Here is a 16,895-nt window from a genome sequence, read left to right as displayed (position 1 = left end):
TGAGAAATCCTCACTTCCTGTTCTTCTGTCTGTAACTCCACACAGTAATGCAAGGCTTTCTACCTGGTGTGGAGTGTTGTGCTCGCCCCCTCCCTTGGACTACAGGAGAGTCAGGATGCTCTCTATGTTGCAGATATAGAAAGGAGCTGTGTGTTAGTGGGCGTCCTGACTCTCCTGTAGTCCAAGGGAGGGGGCGGGCACTACACTCCACACCAGGGAGAAAGCCTTGCATTACTGTGTGGAGTTACAGACAGAAGAACAGGAAGTGAGGGTTTCTCAGAAGAAATAAGGACATTTAAAAGTAAAATCGAAGGATGAGTTAAGTGAAGGAGGACTGCACTAAGGTAATGGAAGCTATTTAGGGGAAATTTTTTTACCTTTACAACCCCTTTAAAGTTACTCAGGTATGTAAGATTTATACTTAGACATGCAAACTGAAAATTTGACATGCTCATGTACTTTTTCTGCGCAGGTTATTCGGAAGGGTTGGTTGACTATTAGCAATATCAGTCTTATGAAAGGAGGATCCAAAGACTACTGGTTTATTCTAACTGCAGAAAGCCTCTCCTGGTATAAAGACGATGAGGTAAATGAGATACATCGAGAAGAACTTTTAAAAAATATATAAAATGTGGTTTTTGATGATTCATTTCTACTATCAATTGTTAAGCTGGCCATACAAAAATCTTTTTTTTTTTTCTTAGTTCAACCAGTGGGTTCAATGGAAAAAAAATGCCTTGATCCACCATCCACACATTGCATGTGGATGGGAAATCACTCCCGCTGTGCTTTTGTATCCTGATGGTGGGGTGTCTTACCCACTGTCAGAGAACACTGGGCCAGATTCACCAAAGAGATACGACGGCGTTTCTCCTGATACACCGTCGTATCTCTGTTTCTATCTATGCGACTGATTCATAGAATCAGTTACGCATAGATATCCATAAGATCCGACAGGTGTAATTGTTTTACACTGTCGGATCTTAGGATGCAATACCGCGGCCGCCGCTGGGTGGAGTTTGCGTCGTAAACCAGCGTCGGGTATGCAAATTAGCAGTTACGGCGGATCCCCGACGGATTTTCGCGTTCGCTACGTCGCTGCTAGTCTAGTTTCCCGTCGCAAAGTTAGTCGTCGTTTGACCTGCCCTAACTTTAGTCAACAATCGTATTGCTGTCTAAGTATGGCCGTCGTTCCCGCGTCGAAATTTAAAATTTAACGTTGCTTGCGTAAAACACGTCCGGGAATACGGAAGTACGCTACGCGCGTCGCCGTTCGGAAAAAAGACGTCACGGCGCGCAAAGCACGGCGGGAGTTAGGAAACGGAGCATGCGCAGTAGGTCCGGCGCGGGAGCGCACCTAATTTAAATGGCACACGCCCATTTGAATTGGCCCGCCTTGCGCCGGAGGCCGCCCGCGTAGTTTTCATCGCAGGTGCTTGGTGAATCAGGCACTTGCGCTGAAAAATTGCGGCGGTGTAACGTATCTACGATACGTTACGCCGCCGCTCATCTACGTAAATCTGGCCCTATACTATTAACCTGGGATGGGGAGGCCACAGTCTCAAGAAAGTGGCCCCATATTGTGCCCACTTTTTTCATTATTTGTGGCCATGATTGCATCATTTGAGTTTTTTGGTCATTAAAAAAATCACAATGAAGATAGCATAAACTTGACAATAATCTGATTATAATCAGTAACAAAAATAGACACACTGTCAGCTATCAAGTTATTGGAGGAATGTATGAGAGAATTACATTTGTATCCAATTCTTCTGATGTCCATAGATCTTTCCTAGCCTTGCAGCTCTTAACAGACCAGGGAAATCTTCAATACTAAAATAAGAAAAAGTAGAGAGTGTCCAGGCCTAGTGCAACACCTTCTGACACCACTTAAATGTAATAACATTATTATATAGGATTAAAATCACAGACATCGTGCTGTATCCTTTGAGAGAATTTTCAGTTAATATAAACCTCAAATTTGTCCATTTTACATGGACTTAACAAGTTGTATTTGTTAACCACTTAAGACCCGGACCTTTAGGCAGCTAAAGGACCCGGACAGTTTTTTGCGATTCGGCACTGCGTCGTTTTAACTGACAATTGCGCAGTCATAAGACGTGGCTCCCAAACAAAATTGGCGTCCTTTTTTCCCACAAATAGAGCTTTATTTTGGTGGTATTTGATCACCTCTTTGGTTTTTATTTTTTGCGCTATAAACAAAAATATAGCAACAATTTTGAAAAAATGCAATATTTTAAACTTGTTGCTATAATAAATATCCCCCAAAAATATTTAAAATTTTATTTTTTTCCTCAGTTTAGGCTGATACGTATTCTTCTACCTATTTTTGAAAAAAAAATTGCAATAAGCGTTTATCGGTTGGTTTGCGCAAAATTTATAGCATTTACAAAATAGGGGATAGTTTTATTGCATTTTTATTAATATTTTTTTTTTTACTACTAATGGCAGCAATCAGCGATTTTTTTCGTGACTGCGACATTATGGCGGACACTTTGGACAATTTTGACACATTTTTTTTGGGACCATTGTCATTTTCACAGCAAAAAATGCATTTAAAATGCATTGTTTACTGTGAAAATGACAATTGCAGTTTGGGAGTTAACCACAAGGGGGTGCTGAAGGGGTTATGTGTGACCTCATGTCTGTTTCCTACTGTAGGGGGGTGTGGCTGTAGGTGTGACGTCATCGATTGTGTTTCCCTATAAAAAGGGAACACACGATCAATCACGGCGCCACAGTGAATAACGGGGAAGCTGTGTTTACGCTCGTGACCCACGGCTGGGCACTTAAAGAGGACGTACCTGTACGTGCTTGTGCCCAGCCGTGCCATTCTGCCGACGTAAATGTGCAAGAGGCGGTCCTTAAGTGGTTAAGCAAATCGCATAGTATAATGCCAAACTTCAAGCTAGAGTAGCATGGCTTCCTACTGTCCCTGATTTGGAACTTATGCCGCGTACACACGATAATTTTTCGGCCTGAAAAAAACATTGTTTTAAAAAAATTTCATTTAAAATGATCGTGTGTGGGCTTCACATCATTTTTCGGCTTCTGAAAAACGAAAATTTTTTTTTTCGAGCATGCTGCATTTTTTAACGGCAATTTAAACAATGTTGTTTTTCGGGTTGTAAAAAATGATCGTGTGTGGGCTAAAATTACGTTAAAAACCCGCGCATGCTCAGAAGCAAGTTATGAGACGGGAGCGCTCGTTCTGGTAAAACTACCGTTCATAATGGAGTAAGCACATTCATCACGCTGTAAAGCGCGAATCGTCTTTTACTAACACAGAATCAGCTAAAGCCACCCAAAGGGTGGCGTCATCCGCATGGAACTTCCCCTTTATAGTGTTGTCGTACGTGGTGTACGTCACCGTGCTTTGCTAGAGCATTTTTAAAAAACGATGGTGTGTGGGCAACGTCGTTTTAATGATGAAGTTGGAAAAACTTCGTTTTTTCTACATGCCAAAAAACATTGTTTTTTTTAATGCCGAAAAATGATCGTGTGTACGCGGCATAAGAACTTCTGTCCCTCCTTTCTTCCTCATGTGTCTCTCATTTTGGTCTGATCTATATAGTTGTATATAAAGTGCACTTTTTATATTTCAAAAAGTGTTTTACAGTGCTAAACCTTCAACTAATTTCTAAATTGCTGCATTTGTAAATGTCAAAAGCAACTATGAAGGAATAGTAGTGGTAAAAAAAAAAACACTTGTGGGTTTAACAATTTTTTAGGGGGTGAATTCTCCATTTAGGGGATGTGACAGGGAGCGTGTCCTATGCCTGCATACTTTTGTTAATAGGTGTCCCTCATTCCCATCTCAGAAAGGTGGGAAGTAATCAGAGTATAGCATCAAGTCAATTAAACTCCTGGGATATTGATCTGGTCAGTTAAGTAGCACAGGGGGTTGTTAATCACTTTCAGCTGCTGAAGCCTCGTACACACGACCAAGTTTCTCGGCAAAAACCAGCAAGAAACTTGGTGGGATTTTTTTTTTGCAGAGGAAACCGATCGTGTGTACATTTTTCGACGAGGAAACTGTAGAGGATCCCGTCGAGCCAAAAAGAGAGCATGTCTTATTTTTCCTCGACGGGAATGGAGAAACTTGCCTTGTCGAGTTCCTCGACAGCCTAACAAAGAACTTGACGAGGAAAACGATGTGTTTCGCCCATCGAGTTCCTCGGTCGTGTGTACGAGGCTTTAGTGTTAATGAAATGATCAACGGGTACACTAGATGGGCAACCTCCAAAACAGGAATGGTTTTACAGGTGGAGGCCACTGACATTTCTTTCCCTACTCATCTTTTCTGACTGTTTTTCACTAGTTTTGCATTTGGCTAGGGTCAGTGTCACTACTGGTAGCATGAGGCGATACCTGGATCGTATAGAGGTTGCACCAGCAGTCCAACTCCTCCAGGATGGCACATCAATATGTGTTATTGCCAGAAGGCTTACTGTGTCTCCAGCACAGTCTCATGAGTATGTAGGATATTCCAGGAGACAGGCAGTTACTCTAAGAGAGCTGGACAGGGCCCTAGAAGGTCCTTAACCCATCAGCAGGACTTGTATCTGCTTCTTTGTGCAAGGAGGAACGGGATGAGCACTGCAAAATTACCTCCAGCAGGACACTGGTATGAATTTCTCTTCCCAAACAATTAGAAACAGATTTTAAGAGGGTGGCCTGAGGGCTCAACGTCCTCTAGTGGGCCCTGTGCTCACTGCCCTGTACCGTGGAGCTTGAGTGGCATTTGCCATTGAACACCAGAATTGGCAGATCCCACACTGGCACCCTGTACTTTTCACAGATGAGAGCAGGTTCACTTTGAGCACAAGTGACACACGTGACAGGGTCTGGAGAAGCAGCAGAGAACATTATGCTGCCTGTAACATCGTTCAGCATGACCGGTTTGGTGGTGGGTCAGTGATGATCTGGGAGGCATATCCATGGAGGAATGCACAGACCTCTACAGGCTAGACCAGGGATCCTCAAACTACGGCCCTCCAGCTGTTGCAGAACTACACATCCCATGAGGCATTGTAAAACTCTGACATTCACAGACATGACTAGGCATGATGGGAATTGTAGTTCCTGAACAACTGGAGGGCCATAGTTTGAAGACCCATGGGCTAGACAATGGCACCCTGACTGCAATTAGGTATCAGGATGAAATCTATGGACCAGTGTCAGACCCTATGCTGGCACAGTGGGTCCTGGCTTCCTCCTGGCACACAACAATACCCGGCCTCATGTGGCAAGAGCATGCAGCCAGTTCCTGGAGGATGAACCCCTCTGGGACATTATGTGTCAGTCCACCCAGGCCCGTCGGAACAGGACAGGCAATGCAAGCAACTGCTGGGGGGCCCGAACTGGACAGGGGCCCCCAGCAGCCGCTTGCTATAAGTGCTGCAGTCTGTCCATGGGACGGGACCCAATAGGACCATTGGTCCCAGGCGGCAGGTTCTGAAGGGCGGCACATTGATGCCTAGAAAACACTGGTCCCGCATGATCGCTCCGCTCCACACGCCCGCCCCGCTCCGCCCCCTCTCCTCACTGTGTGGATGCCCTGGCGCCGCTGCTATTACCTGTAATAGCAGATCACAGCTGGCCGCCCCCTCCCATCCTCTCCGCGACTCCCCCCTTTGCTGCTGACAAGTGAAAGTCAGTTTTCAGGCTGACGGCCAACAGTGTGAAGGGGGAGGAGCTTTCTGCTGAGTGGAGACCCCATGATGAAAGAGGGATCACTGCTGACACTGAGAGAAAGTAAGTGCCAGCGCCCTAATCCCATCTCCACCTGCCTCTGTCTAAGTCCCATACCATCCCTGCCTGTGTCCAACTCCCATACCCCCTCCCTACCACCCTGCCTGTGTCTAAACCTACCTACCACCCCTGGCTGTGTCTAACCCCCTCCCTACCACCCCTGCCTTTGTCTAACCCCCATACCACCCCTGCCTGAGTCTAAACCTACCTACCACCCCTGGCTGTGTCTAACCCCCTCCCTACCACCCCTGCCTGAGTCTAGTCTAAACCTACCTACAACCCCTGGCTGTGTCTAACCCCCTACCACCCCTGCCTGTGTCTTACCCCCTCCCTACTGCCCCTGCCTGTGTCTAACCCCCAAACCCCCTCCCTACCACCCCTGCCTGTGTCTAACCCCCCTGCCTGTGTCTAACTCCCATTCCCCCTCTCTACCACCCCTGCCTGTGTCTAAACCTACCTACCACCCCTGGCTGTGTCTAACCCCCTACCACCCCTGCCTGTGTCTTACCCCCTCCCTACTGCCCCTGCCTGTGTCTAACCCCCAAACCCCCTCCCTACAACCCCTGCCTGTGTCTAACCCCCCCTGCCTGTGTCTAACTCCCATTCCCCCTCTCTACCACCCCTGCCTGTGTCTAAACCTACCTACCACCCCTGGCTGTGTCTAACCCCCTCCCTACCACCCGTGCCTGAGTCTAGTCTAAACCTACCTACCACCCCTGGCTGTGTCTAACCCCCTCCCTACCACCCCTGCCTGAGTCTAGTCTAAACCTACCTACCACCCCTGGCTGTGTCTAACCCCCCTACCACCCATGCCTGTGTCTAAACCCCCATACCACCCCTGCCTGTGTCTAAACTCCCCCCCACCACCCCTGCTTGTGTCTAACCCCCCTCCTACCACCCCTGCCTGTGTCTAACCCCCTCCTTCCACCCTGCCTCTGTCTAACCCCCCTAGCACACCTGCCTCTGTCTAACACCCCTACCACCCTTGGCTGTGTCTTACCCCCTCCCTACCGCCCCTGCCTTTGTCTAACCCCCATACCACCCCTGCCTGAGTCTAAACCCCCTACCACCCCTGCCTCTGTATAACCCCCTACCACCCCTGCCTGTGTCTAAACCCCCATACCACCCTGCCTGTGTCTAAACTGTGTGTCTAACCCCCCCCCCCCCACACACACACCACCACCGCTGCCTCTGTCTGAACCCCACCATCACTGTTGCATGTAAATCTGACAGGCTTTGTGTGCGGGGAGGGTTGGGGGGCCTCCATGTCCAATTTGCTTGGGGCCCCCAAATTCCTTCAAAAGGCCCTGAGTCCACCCAACCCGCCAGGTTGCACCTCATCTATTCAGGAGCTCATAGATGCCCTGGTCCAGATATCCAGCAAGATATTTTTCCCCATTGAGATCTGATATGTTTTTGTGTTTTCAAAGTGTTCCTTTAATTTTTTTGAGCAGGGTATATCTATCTTTCTATCTATCTATCTATCTATCTATCTATCTATCTATCTATCTATCTATCTATCTATCTATCTATATATATATATATAAACAAAACTATTTCAACATTTTGAATGGTGTGTTTTCCATAAACTGTTTTCCTCTTTAAAAACAGTAGATGAAGCATTAATAATGATGATGACAGCTGAATTTCCGGCTAGTTATTGGTAGAAGGCCAAAGAGACAGTTTCAAAAGAAGATAGTTTGTGCTCTATGTAAACCTCTTCTCTAAATACATACCACAGGTGTGGAATCTATTATCCCAGAGAGTGCATTCCGCTGTTTTATTCTGATTAGACATCTTTCCATAATTTGTAGAACTGTGTAAAATATAGTAAACTGAATTTAAAAATAACCTCTCCTCCCTCACACTGCTCCTACTGCTCCTATTTTAGTTTAACAGAGTTCCGCACAATTAGAGGTTGTAAGCATCATTTGAGTATTCCTGCAGCTTTTCCAGAGACAGTGTATTGTGCAATGAATAATGTTGACATTATAAAAGCACCGTTTCCAAGAACTGCATTACATAGGACTAGTCATAGTTGGGTAGACCCGGCTTTCAGTGCTTGCAAGCATGGATCCCGTGTGCTGAAAATAAGAATGTAAGAGTACAAGTCATTTATGAAAAAGGTCACTAACATAAACTGTGTACTGTACGGTGTTCATAGCAGCCACCCAGATTCTTCCTTTCTTTTTCGCAGTACTGCATTTGGATAATAAAGGTACATCTGACTGGATAGGAAAGGCAATGCAGGCTTCTTCTTTTGCAGACATTTGAAATGAGTAAGAACCCACTCACACTAGAAATTGCACATCTACTGCACATTTTTACCTTGCATGTATGCATGCATTTGATGTGTATTTATTTGTGCATCTACATCCAGTTGGCACATGTTTTTCTATCTGCATTTGTCCTGTAAGGTCACTTCCTTCTTTTTTCTTTCCCTGGGTTCTATGTAATGCGTTTGCATGCGTTTTTGCATGTTTGCAGTGCAGAAAAATGTAGCATGCTCTACTATTTTTTGACTGCACTTCAATAATGTGGACTATTCCCATAGAATTACCTTGATTTTGGACTGTCTATGCAGTTGGAGCAGCCAAAAATGCAAAAAAAAAACCCTGGTTGAGATGCGTTTTTAGCGCCCCCAACTCTCCCCCTTGAGCTGCAATGGCAGTGGTTGGTGGTGTTCACATGTAGTAGTCGTTATGGTTCCCCTAACCTATCCAACATATTGCCATTGGTGGGCAGCAAGCCTGCAGAACACAACCTGTTCAAGCAAATGGGGAAGTGCTGCAAACTTCAAAATGAGCCTAAAATAGGTGGTGAGAAGGCTGAATGTCGCATCCTCACCACCTGTCAAGTGCCTCTGAAGGTGATCCGAAACACGGATCGTCTTCAGAGGAGCAGTGAGTTTAAACACACATCTTAACCTAGCTTACAGTGTTAAAAAAACTGCAGTAATACAGCCGTTACTGACAAGTGTGAGTACAAACTTGAGGGCTCATATGCATGGTACACAAAATGTGGTTTTGGACTGCAAAAAATGGCACATTGAGCTGACCTGCTCTCTGTGGTTTATAATAAACTTAATTTACTATAAAAGTGAATAGAGATAGTCCTGCACTCACTGCCAGACCAAAAACAATGTACTAGGAATAGGAGAAGTGCTAGTTTCAAATACCCCTCTCTGCAAAAAAAAAAAAAAAAAACACCAACATGCACGCTATCACTGCTTACAGACTGGACAGGTGCCCCATATCAGCTGCCAGGATCCAGTCAATACCCTTACCTTTCTAGCAATGGCTAGGAGAGCAAAGTGAGGGGTTAGCCTTTGTTTCTGCAGGAAGTAGCATTAGAAGAGGCCACATAAGCTGTCACTACTCCCTTAGGTTCCATTAACTCTTGGCGTCTCTGATATGTGCGACAAAGCAAACTGGGCTGCAAACACGCATCGCTCTTGTGGGTGACATTATTTTTTTTTTTAATAGCACCCCAAGCACGGTAGAAGACGCAAGCTTGCCATGCAATTTGATGTGCGGCAAACACACTATGGTGGTGAAATATGGTAGCATATGCAAGTGTATATAAAAGGTAAGTGGACTTTAATGGGTACCATAATACTTGGGATACACACATATAGATAAAACAAGATAAATGTTATTCATTTTACAACAACATATTTAAAAACACACAATTTAAAACTCTGTCGAATCAGAAAAAAAGGGGTACATCTGAAGCCTCGTACACACGACCGAGGAACTCGACGGTGAAACACATCGTTTTCCTCGTCGAGTTCCTTGTTAGGCGTGCGAGGAACTCGACAAGGCAAGTTCTTTCTCCAGTCCCGTCGAGGAAATAGAGAACTTGCTCTCTTTTGGCTCGTCGAGTTCTCGACAGTTTCCTCAACGAAAATGTAACACACGACCGGTTTTCTTTCTCGCAAAAAATATCTCCCTAGCAAGTTTCTTGCTGGTTTTTGCCGAGAAACTCGGTCGTGTGTACGAGGCCTGAGAGATAGTAGTAATACCAGTTCACCCTGTAGCTAGCATATTTGCCTCCTCGACATGTTTGGCGGACAATACTCCGCTTCTTCAGGAGCTTTATTTGCATGTATATGATGTTTATCAGGACATATATATGACCTCTGTCCTATAAACATCATGTGCATGCAAATAAATCTCCTGAGGAAGTGGAGTATTGTCCACAAAACATGTCGAGCATGCTGATATGATTGCTACAGGTGAACTGGTATTACTACTACTCTCAGTTGTACCCCTTTTTTCTGATTCAACAGAGTTTTGAAATTGCATGTTTTAATATGTTGTTGTAAAACACAATAAAATGTATCTTGTTTTATCTATATGTGTGTATCCTAGGGCTGTGCAAAAAATCGATTCAATCTTTTTTCCCCAGGACCGTCGCTGACACCACGTCGGTCCTGAGGAGCTGCGGGCAGGAGTTTTTAGGCTAGGCCACGAGGCCAGATGCCGCGGACTAGGCCGAAGCTGCGCCTCACCTAAAAACTCCTCAGGACCGATGCGTGTGCATCAAAAAAATAAAACTTGATTCGAATCGTAAATCAAGTTTTTTATAAAAAAAATTAAATCTTGGATTTTTTTAGGGGAAAAAATCACCCAGCTCTAGTGTATCCCAAGTATTATGGTACCATTTAAAGTCCACTTTTAGCCTCAGATCCAATTGCTTTTTTATCCATATAGGACAAAGGTACTATTTCCTTTTAGTATAAAATATTTTGACACTCCCTTTAACTAGCATATTTAAGTGAATGGGCTGGCCTATTTCCCTATTGCAACTATCGCTGGGTGAATCTCTGTGTGACCTACAGAGGATTTAATTTTGATGGTAAGATTGCCATTCTGCCTGTGTACTGTCTAATTGGTAGGTGCAGGCAGACATCGAGTCCACGGTACCCGCTGCTGGGATCCCGCTGTGTGTGATCACAGCAGGAGCCTGTCACCGGCAGCACACGCCCCAGACCTGGAAGTGTCAGATCACGCAGTATATATGTACAGTGGGCGGTAAGCAAGTTTTTAAAGCTACATCCTTGGTACTAGGCATTGAGCTGTTTTCTATGATTCGCTTACCCAACTAGTGTATGAGTATTTATTATCTGTACATAAGGGAAAGTTTTACAGAAAAGTAGGTGAGGTTTTCTTTGTCATTCTTTATTTTGGCATTTTTGGGGTGAAGTCTTTCTGTAGTCAGCTAACAAAACACAGTAAAGCCCTGTACACACGATCAGACCTTTGTCCGACCAAACTCACATTGGAATTTCGACGGAATTCCATCGGAGTATAAGAGAACATGTTCTCTATCTAAACTCTGATGGAATTCATTGAAATTACTCTGATGGACTTTTTCCATCGGAAATTTCGATTGTGTGTACGGGGCTTTAAATTCCCCAATATGACTTCAGAGAATGGGGTATAATTTTCATACCAATCTGACACTTGAATGTATGGCATCTTGCATAATTACAGTAAAATTGGTTTCTAGGTGGAAACTACATATCGTATCTCTGAGTTAACAACACACAGCGGGTTATTTACGAAAGGCAAAGTGCACTTGAAATTGCACGGAAAGTGCACTTGGAAATGCAGTCGCTGTAAATCTGAGGGGTAGATCTGAAATGAGGGGAAGCTCTGCTGATTTTATTACCCAATCATGTGCAAGCTAAAATGCTGTTTTTTATTTTCCTTGCATGTCCCCCTCGGATCTACAGCGACTGCACTTCCAAGTGCACTTTCAGTGCAATTTTAAGTGCACTTTGCACTTGTAGTTTGCACTTGTAGTGCAAAGGGGATTTGCCTTTAGTAAAATACCCCCACAGTGATGCAAAATCTGGTGCAGCTGTGCATGGTAGCCAATCCGCTTCTAACTGTCACAATAAAAAAAACATGGCTGAGTGAGGCTCCACCATCACTCGTTCACAGTATTCTGTGAATGTAAAACTACAAGGTCCGGAAGCCGATGTGGCTGTCAGCTTGTGGTTTCCAATGAACCACCATGGCGGAGCACTGTGGCAGTTCATTCTCTCTTCCTGTCAGGTTGTATCTACTTGCCCATATGGGATGTACAGGCACACAGATACACTGAGGCCCATACACACGACCGAGTTTCTCGGCAGAATTCAGCCAAAAACTCGATCGGAGCTGAATTCTGCCGAGAAACCCGGCCGTGTGTACACTTTCGGCCGAGGAAGCCGACGAGTTCCTCGTCGAGCCAAATAGAGAGCATGTTCTCTATTTCCTCGTTGTTCAAGGAAAGTTGGCTCCCCGAGATCCTCGGCGGCTTTATACAGACCTCGACGAGCAAAACGATGAGTTTTGCCCGTCGAGTTCCTCGGACGTGTGTATGGGGCCTGACAGTCTGCAGGAGACTTGCATGGCACCACCGATCAGCAATGCTTTAGAGGCTCCAGAAACAAAAAATAATAATCGTTTATTTTTTTACCTGGAAAAAAATGTGCATTTATTATTTTTGGTTAAAAGGTGAACTTATCTTTTCAGCTTATTCAATTAAGCTTTAACAATAAAACCTGGAAGCTGATTGGTTTCTATGCAGAGCTGCATCAGTTTTAGCAAATCCCACCAACAGTGCAATCTAGTTAACTTTTGTGGAGCATTTTGGAGAAATACTACCCATTAATGTGATAATTGAGTTACCAATAAACTTCCAACTCACTGATTACGTGCTAACTGAAAAATATAGCTGATAGAGACAGAACTGCAGTATATTTTCTTTGCATCTCAATGCTACGACCTTTGTAGCACGTGTGTGATTACTTATGCTCCAGTCGTGTATGTGACCCATTCCCTGACTTAAATAAAAAAGGAAGTTGTCCTTTTCCTTTCTAAGTTGTTTTCCTATTCCCTGGAGATTGCATAGTGTAGCTTCTTAAGCCTAGGGAGCAGAAATTGTGTAAGCCAGTACATATCAGAAAGACCTCCGTGATGTTACGCTTACGGCTGGCTTGGTGCAGTTTGGGGTAGCGCTGATTCTTAATTTTACAGACCACCTCTGCTCAGACTTAACAACAGTTAACTTGATTATAAGGATCAAATAACAAAATATGTTCTGATTTGCTTAAGGCTCTTATTTTGTGTACGTTTGAAATACTATACTGTAGTTATAAATTTGTATATTGCTCTGCGTTACGAGCACTTATGCAGTATGTCTTACTATTTATGTAATTTGCCTTTGTTGTGCCTAAAGTTTTAACTAATATAACGTAGGAATGCATATGCAAAAAAAAAAATTCTGAAAGTAAAAAGGTTTCCCCTCTTTAAAAATGTATTAAGCAGGATTTACAGTATTTGCAGCATAGAGCTCACTGCTTGCTCAACTATGTTTTAAAACTAAACACTAGCATAATTACATAGCTGTGCCTGGCCAAATTGGATGTGAGAGAAAATTCCTTCTTAATTCCTAAAGGCCACACAGATTTATCCCCAAGCATTCTCTATGCATTTTTTTTTTTTTTATGAAAAAATAAAATGTCTGCATTTATCTGGAATACATTTACATGATGTCGTGAGTTTTCCAGTTGGAATTTGAAAACGAGACCATCTGGTGTGTAGCGTTTGTTACCCCTTTCTGCAAACAGAGGGCCCCCAACGAGCCATGAAAATAAAGGCTCTGTTATGCTTTAGCTGTCGCTCATAACCCTCACCACTGGAATGAGCCCAATTAAGGAGGCTCTCTGCTTGCTTCGGCTTTCTTTCTTACATTAACCCTCTTTTTGCTGGAAAGCTGCACATTAGGAGTGCTATCTTGCAGCTTTGTATGTTGCAAATGTAAGGATTACTACTGTATGTTTATTCTTTTTTTTTTTTATTATTATTATTCTCTATAATGCATTTATTTACACAGTCACTCACTTTCAATTACTTTCCAACTCAGACAGTCACACACTCATTCATTCAGGAGTTATACCTTTGTTATAAAAAATGTTTATATATAAAATGAGTTCATCTTGGTTTTGTGAATGTAATTTCATTAATTTATATAGTGTATTTCCTACTGTTCTATTATATAAATATTTTTAAAACCATCAAGGTTTTTTCCATGGTTCATGACATTCACAGCGACAAGCACAGTTTGCACAGATAGATAATTTATGGCTAGGTCTTGGGTTGGCTTTGTAGATCACGTATAGGTATAAGATAATCTCCTAGCAGTATTTCATTCTATTAGTGGTACAACAGTTTTAATTGGCATTAAAGGTTGGCTTGACCAAGGCCAAAAATGTCATTCTTGAGTTATCTCGGATTGAAGGGTGGATTGGGTAGACTTACTCTTCCGCTGCCCTCTTGCTCCTTTCGGTGATTACATTGGAATGATCTCCCCAGTGCAATTCTCAGGTCTGCAGTACACACATCAGTCTCTGGCTCCAACGTCTGCAACAGGAGAAGACGCAATGCTACTGCTTTTCCGTAGTGTAAACTAAGCTAATTGTCCAGTGGGGGAGTGTGACCTCTTGCAGTGGTTCTATAGACCTGGCAGCTCATGTTCTGACATTATGAAGATGGAGCCCATAAAATTGAATTTTCCTCCCACTAGTACTTTAGGGAAATAAAATGTGTGGACTCACCTTTTAGCTAAGATGTCATTCACACCAGTCCTTCTGTGTTTCTAAATGCAATAGAAGTTATCTGGGAAGTATAAACAGCTTTTATGCCTCCAGACCAGTTTTTCCTGCATTTAGATGTTGCTACTTTATAGCAGGTTTAGCCACGTTTAGGCCCTTTAGACATATTTAGTCACGTTTACCAGCATTTACATGCATTTAGAGTTTCTTATTGGATCCTGTACGCACCTAATTCTATTTTAAAAGCAACTAAACTGAACACAACTAAATACAGATAAACGTACAGGGAGAGATATACTAAAACTGGTTCAATCGGAATCTGGTGCTGCTGTGCATGGTAGCTAATCAGCTTCTAACTTCAGCTTGTTCAATTAAGCTTTGGCAATAAGACCTGGAAGCTGATAGGTTTCTATGCAGAGCTGCACCAGATTCTGTACTCCCCAGTTTTAGTAGTTTTAGTAAATAACCCCATAGTGTGAATGGTATCATCAAAAAAAACATTATATATATTTATATGTATTTAGAAATGTCGTCTAAACGCATATAAACATAGGCTTGACAATGTCAGTGTGAATGAGGTCTAATGTATGTAAATATTAAATGTATTTGCAATATCGAAAGTTTGCTAATGCAAGTCTATTCAGAAGTCTAGCCACACTAGAAGCATAGACAAATGAAAGTAAAAGACCTTAAAGGCTAAGTTCATCTTTCGGAACATGTTACACTCATATTTAGGGTCTAACATGTAACATGCTCTTATGCAGCAACCTCCCTCCACCAGCACTTGAAAATAGTGTGGCCATGTAGGCGGAGCAGTTTCCTGTGAATGAAGTAGACTACAGGTACCGTCAGCCATTGCAGCTTACAGCTTGTAATTCTCAATGAATTGTGAGGCGCTGGTGAGCCCTCGTAGTCCATTGATCTTCCTGCCATTCAGTAACTGCCTGCCTGTATTTGAGGTATGGGCAGACAGCTTACTGAGATTATGCAGTATCCAGGCATTGTACCCACCATCTCATAATGGCGGGTCAAATGCTCTAAACGCAGGGATCCTCAAACTACGGCCCTCCAGCTGTTGTAGAACTACACAGCTCATGAGGCATTGTAACACACTGACATTCACAGACATGACTAGGCATGATGGGAATTGTAGTTCCTGAACAACTGGAGGGCCGTAGTTTGAAGACCCATGCTCTAAAGGCTGTAAAGTAAAAAAAATGCACATTTTTTTTTACCTGCAAAAACATATGCTTTTTTTTCCACAAAGGTGAACTTATCCTATAAAACTAAGGCCTCGTACACACGACCGAGTTTCTCCGCAAAAACCAGCAAGAAACTTTTTTTTTTTTTTGCCGAGGAAACCGGTCGTGTGTACACTTTTCGACGAGGAAACTGTAGAGGATCTCGTCGAGCCAAAAAGAGAGCATGTCTTCTTTTTCCTCGACAGGAATGGGGAAATTTGGCTCGCCGAGATCCTCGACAGCCTAACAAGGAACTCGACGAGCAAAACGATGTGTTTCGCCCGTCGACTTTCTCGGTCGTGTGTACGAGCTTAAGACTAACTAGCATATAACAACATGGTTGATTTTAAAGACTAGCACTACTAAAAAAAAAATAGCTTTTGTTACAAAACCCTTTCCATTGTATCCATTTCTGCTTTTCTGGATTTTTAGCAATGGGTGAAGATAACTTTCAAATGCGGCTTAGAAAGTGTATAATACATTACATTCAATACAGTAACATCTAACAAAGCAGTGCAACAACATCAGAAAATTTGTTTTTATTGTGGAGCTGGCCTCTGTTTAAACTATTCAGCTCAGATCTCACGAGACCATATAGGAAATGCATTAGAACTAGGAAAAAGGTCAAGTACATGTTATTTTTCCGTCGACAGATTAAAACCAATCCTTGCTATGCCGTAGTTGTAGCTGATGCTGTGGTACTGTATCTCAAGATGTGGTTGCTATAGATTTCCAGAGCTGCGCTGCTATTGGCTGGTAGTCACTCAGGCTGGGTTGTCATGTGACTGCCTGTCTGTGCCTGCTGTACAGGTGAGAGGATGTTCTGCACAGCAAGTGTAGACAGGCAGACACATGACAACTCCTTCCAGCCAATCCCTCGATTCCATCGGCACAGGCTGATAAGTAGGAGCCTGCATCTCCTTTGGATTTTTGTTGTATGCAAGGTGAACATGGTTGTACAAAAGAATATAAGGTTCAAGACATAAAATTACAATCATTACAGTTTGCAACTGTTCATTATGCTTTATTCTATTCCATAAAATACATGTAATTACAGATAATCCAATATTGAATATGTCGTCTTGTCCTTAAACATACAGCACCACAAAGTTTTTGCTCAATGTACTTACAATTTACTATTTATTGAAATCAGAAATTTACTTTGGATATGAACATGGGAAAAGCTGAAATAAATACATACAAATACATATTTATTATTATTGGATAAGGCAAGCATACAGTATACCTGTGTTAATATATCTATATTAATG

The 16,895-nt window shown here is 43.1% G+C and overlaps 1 protein-coding gene across 1 annotated transcript in view; it reads left to right on the top strand.

Moving 5' to 3' along the window:
- The window catches only part of DNM3 (dynamin 3), a 414,911-nt gene that overhangs the window by 97,783 nt on the left and 300,233 nt on the right, over positions 1 to 16,895 (top strand). The window contains exon 16 of the mRNA XM_040360124.1: positions 473 to 586. Within this exon, the coding sequence (XP_040216058.1) occupies positions 473 to 586 (114 nt within the window). The remainder of the gene's footprint in view (positions 1 to 472; positions 587 to 16,895) is intronic.

This window comes from Rana temporaria, chromosome 7 (genome assembly GCF_905171775.1).
Source record: "Rana temporaria chromosome 7, aRanTem1.1, whole genome shotgun sequence".
Classification (NCBI taxonomy): domain Eukaryota; kingdom Metazoa; phylum Chordata; class Amphibia; order Anura; family Ranidae; genus Rana; species Rana temporaria.
This window is presented reverse-complemented; position numbering and strand designations above follow the sequence as displayed.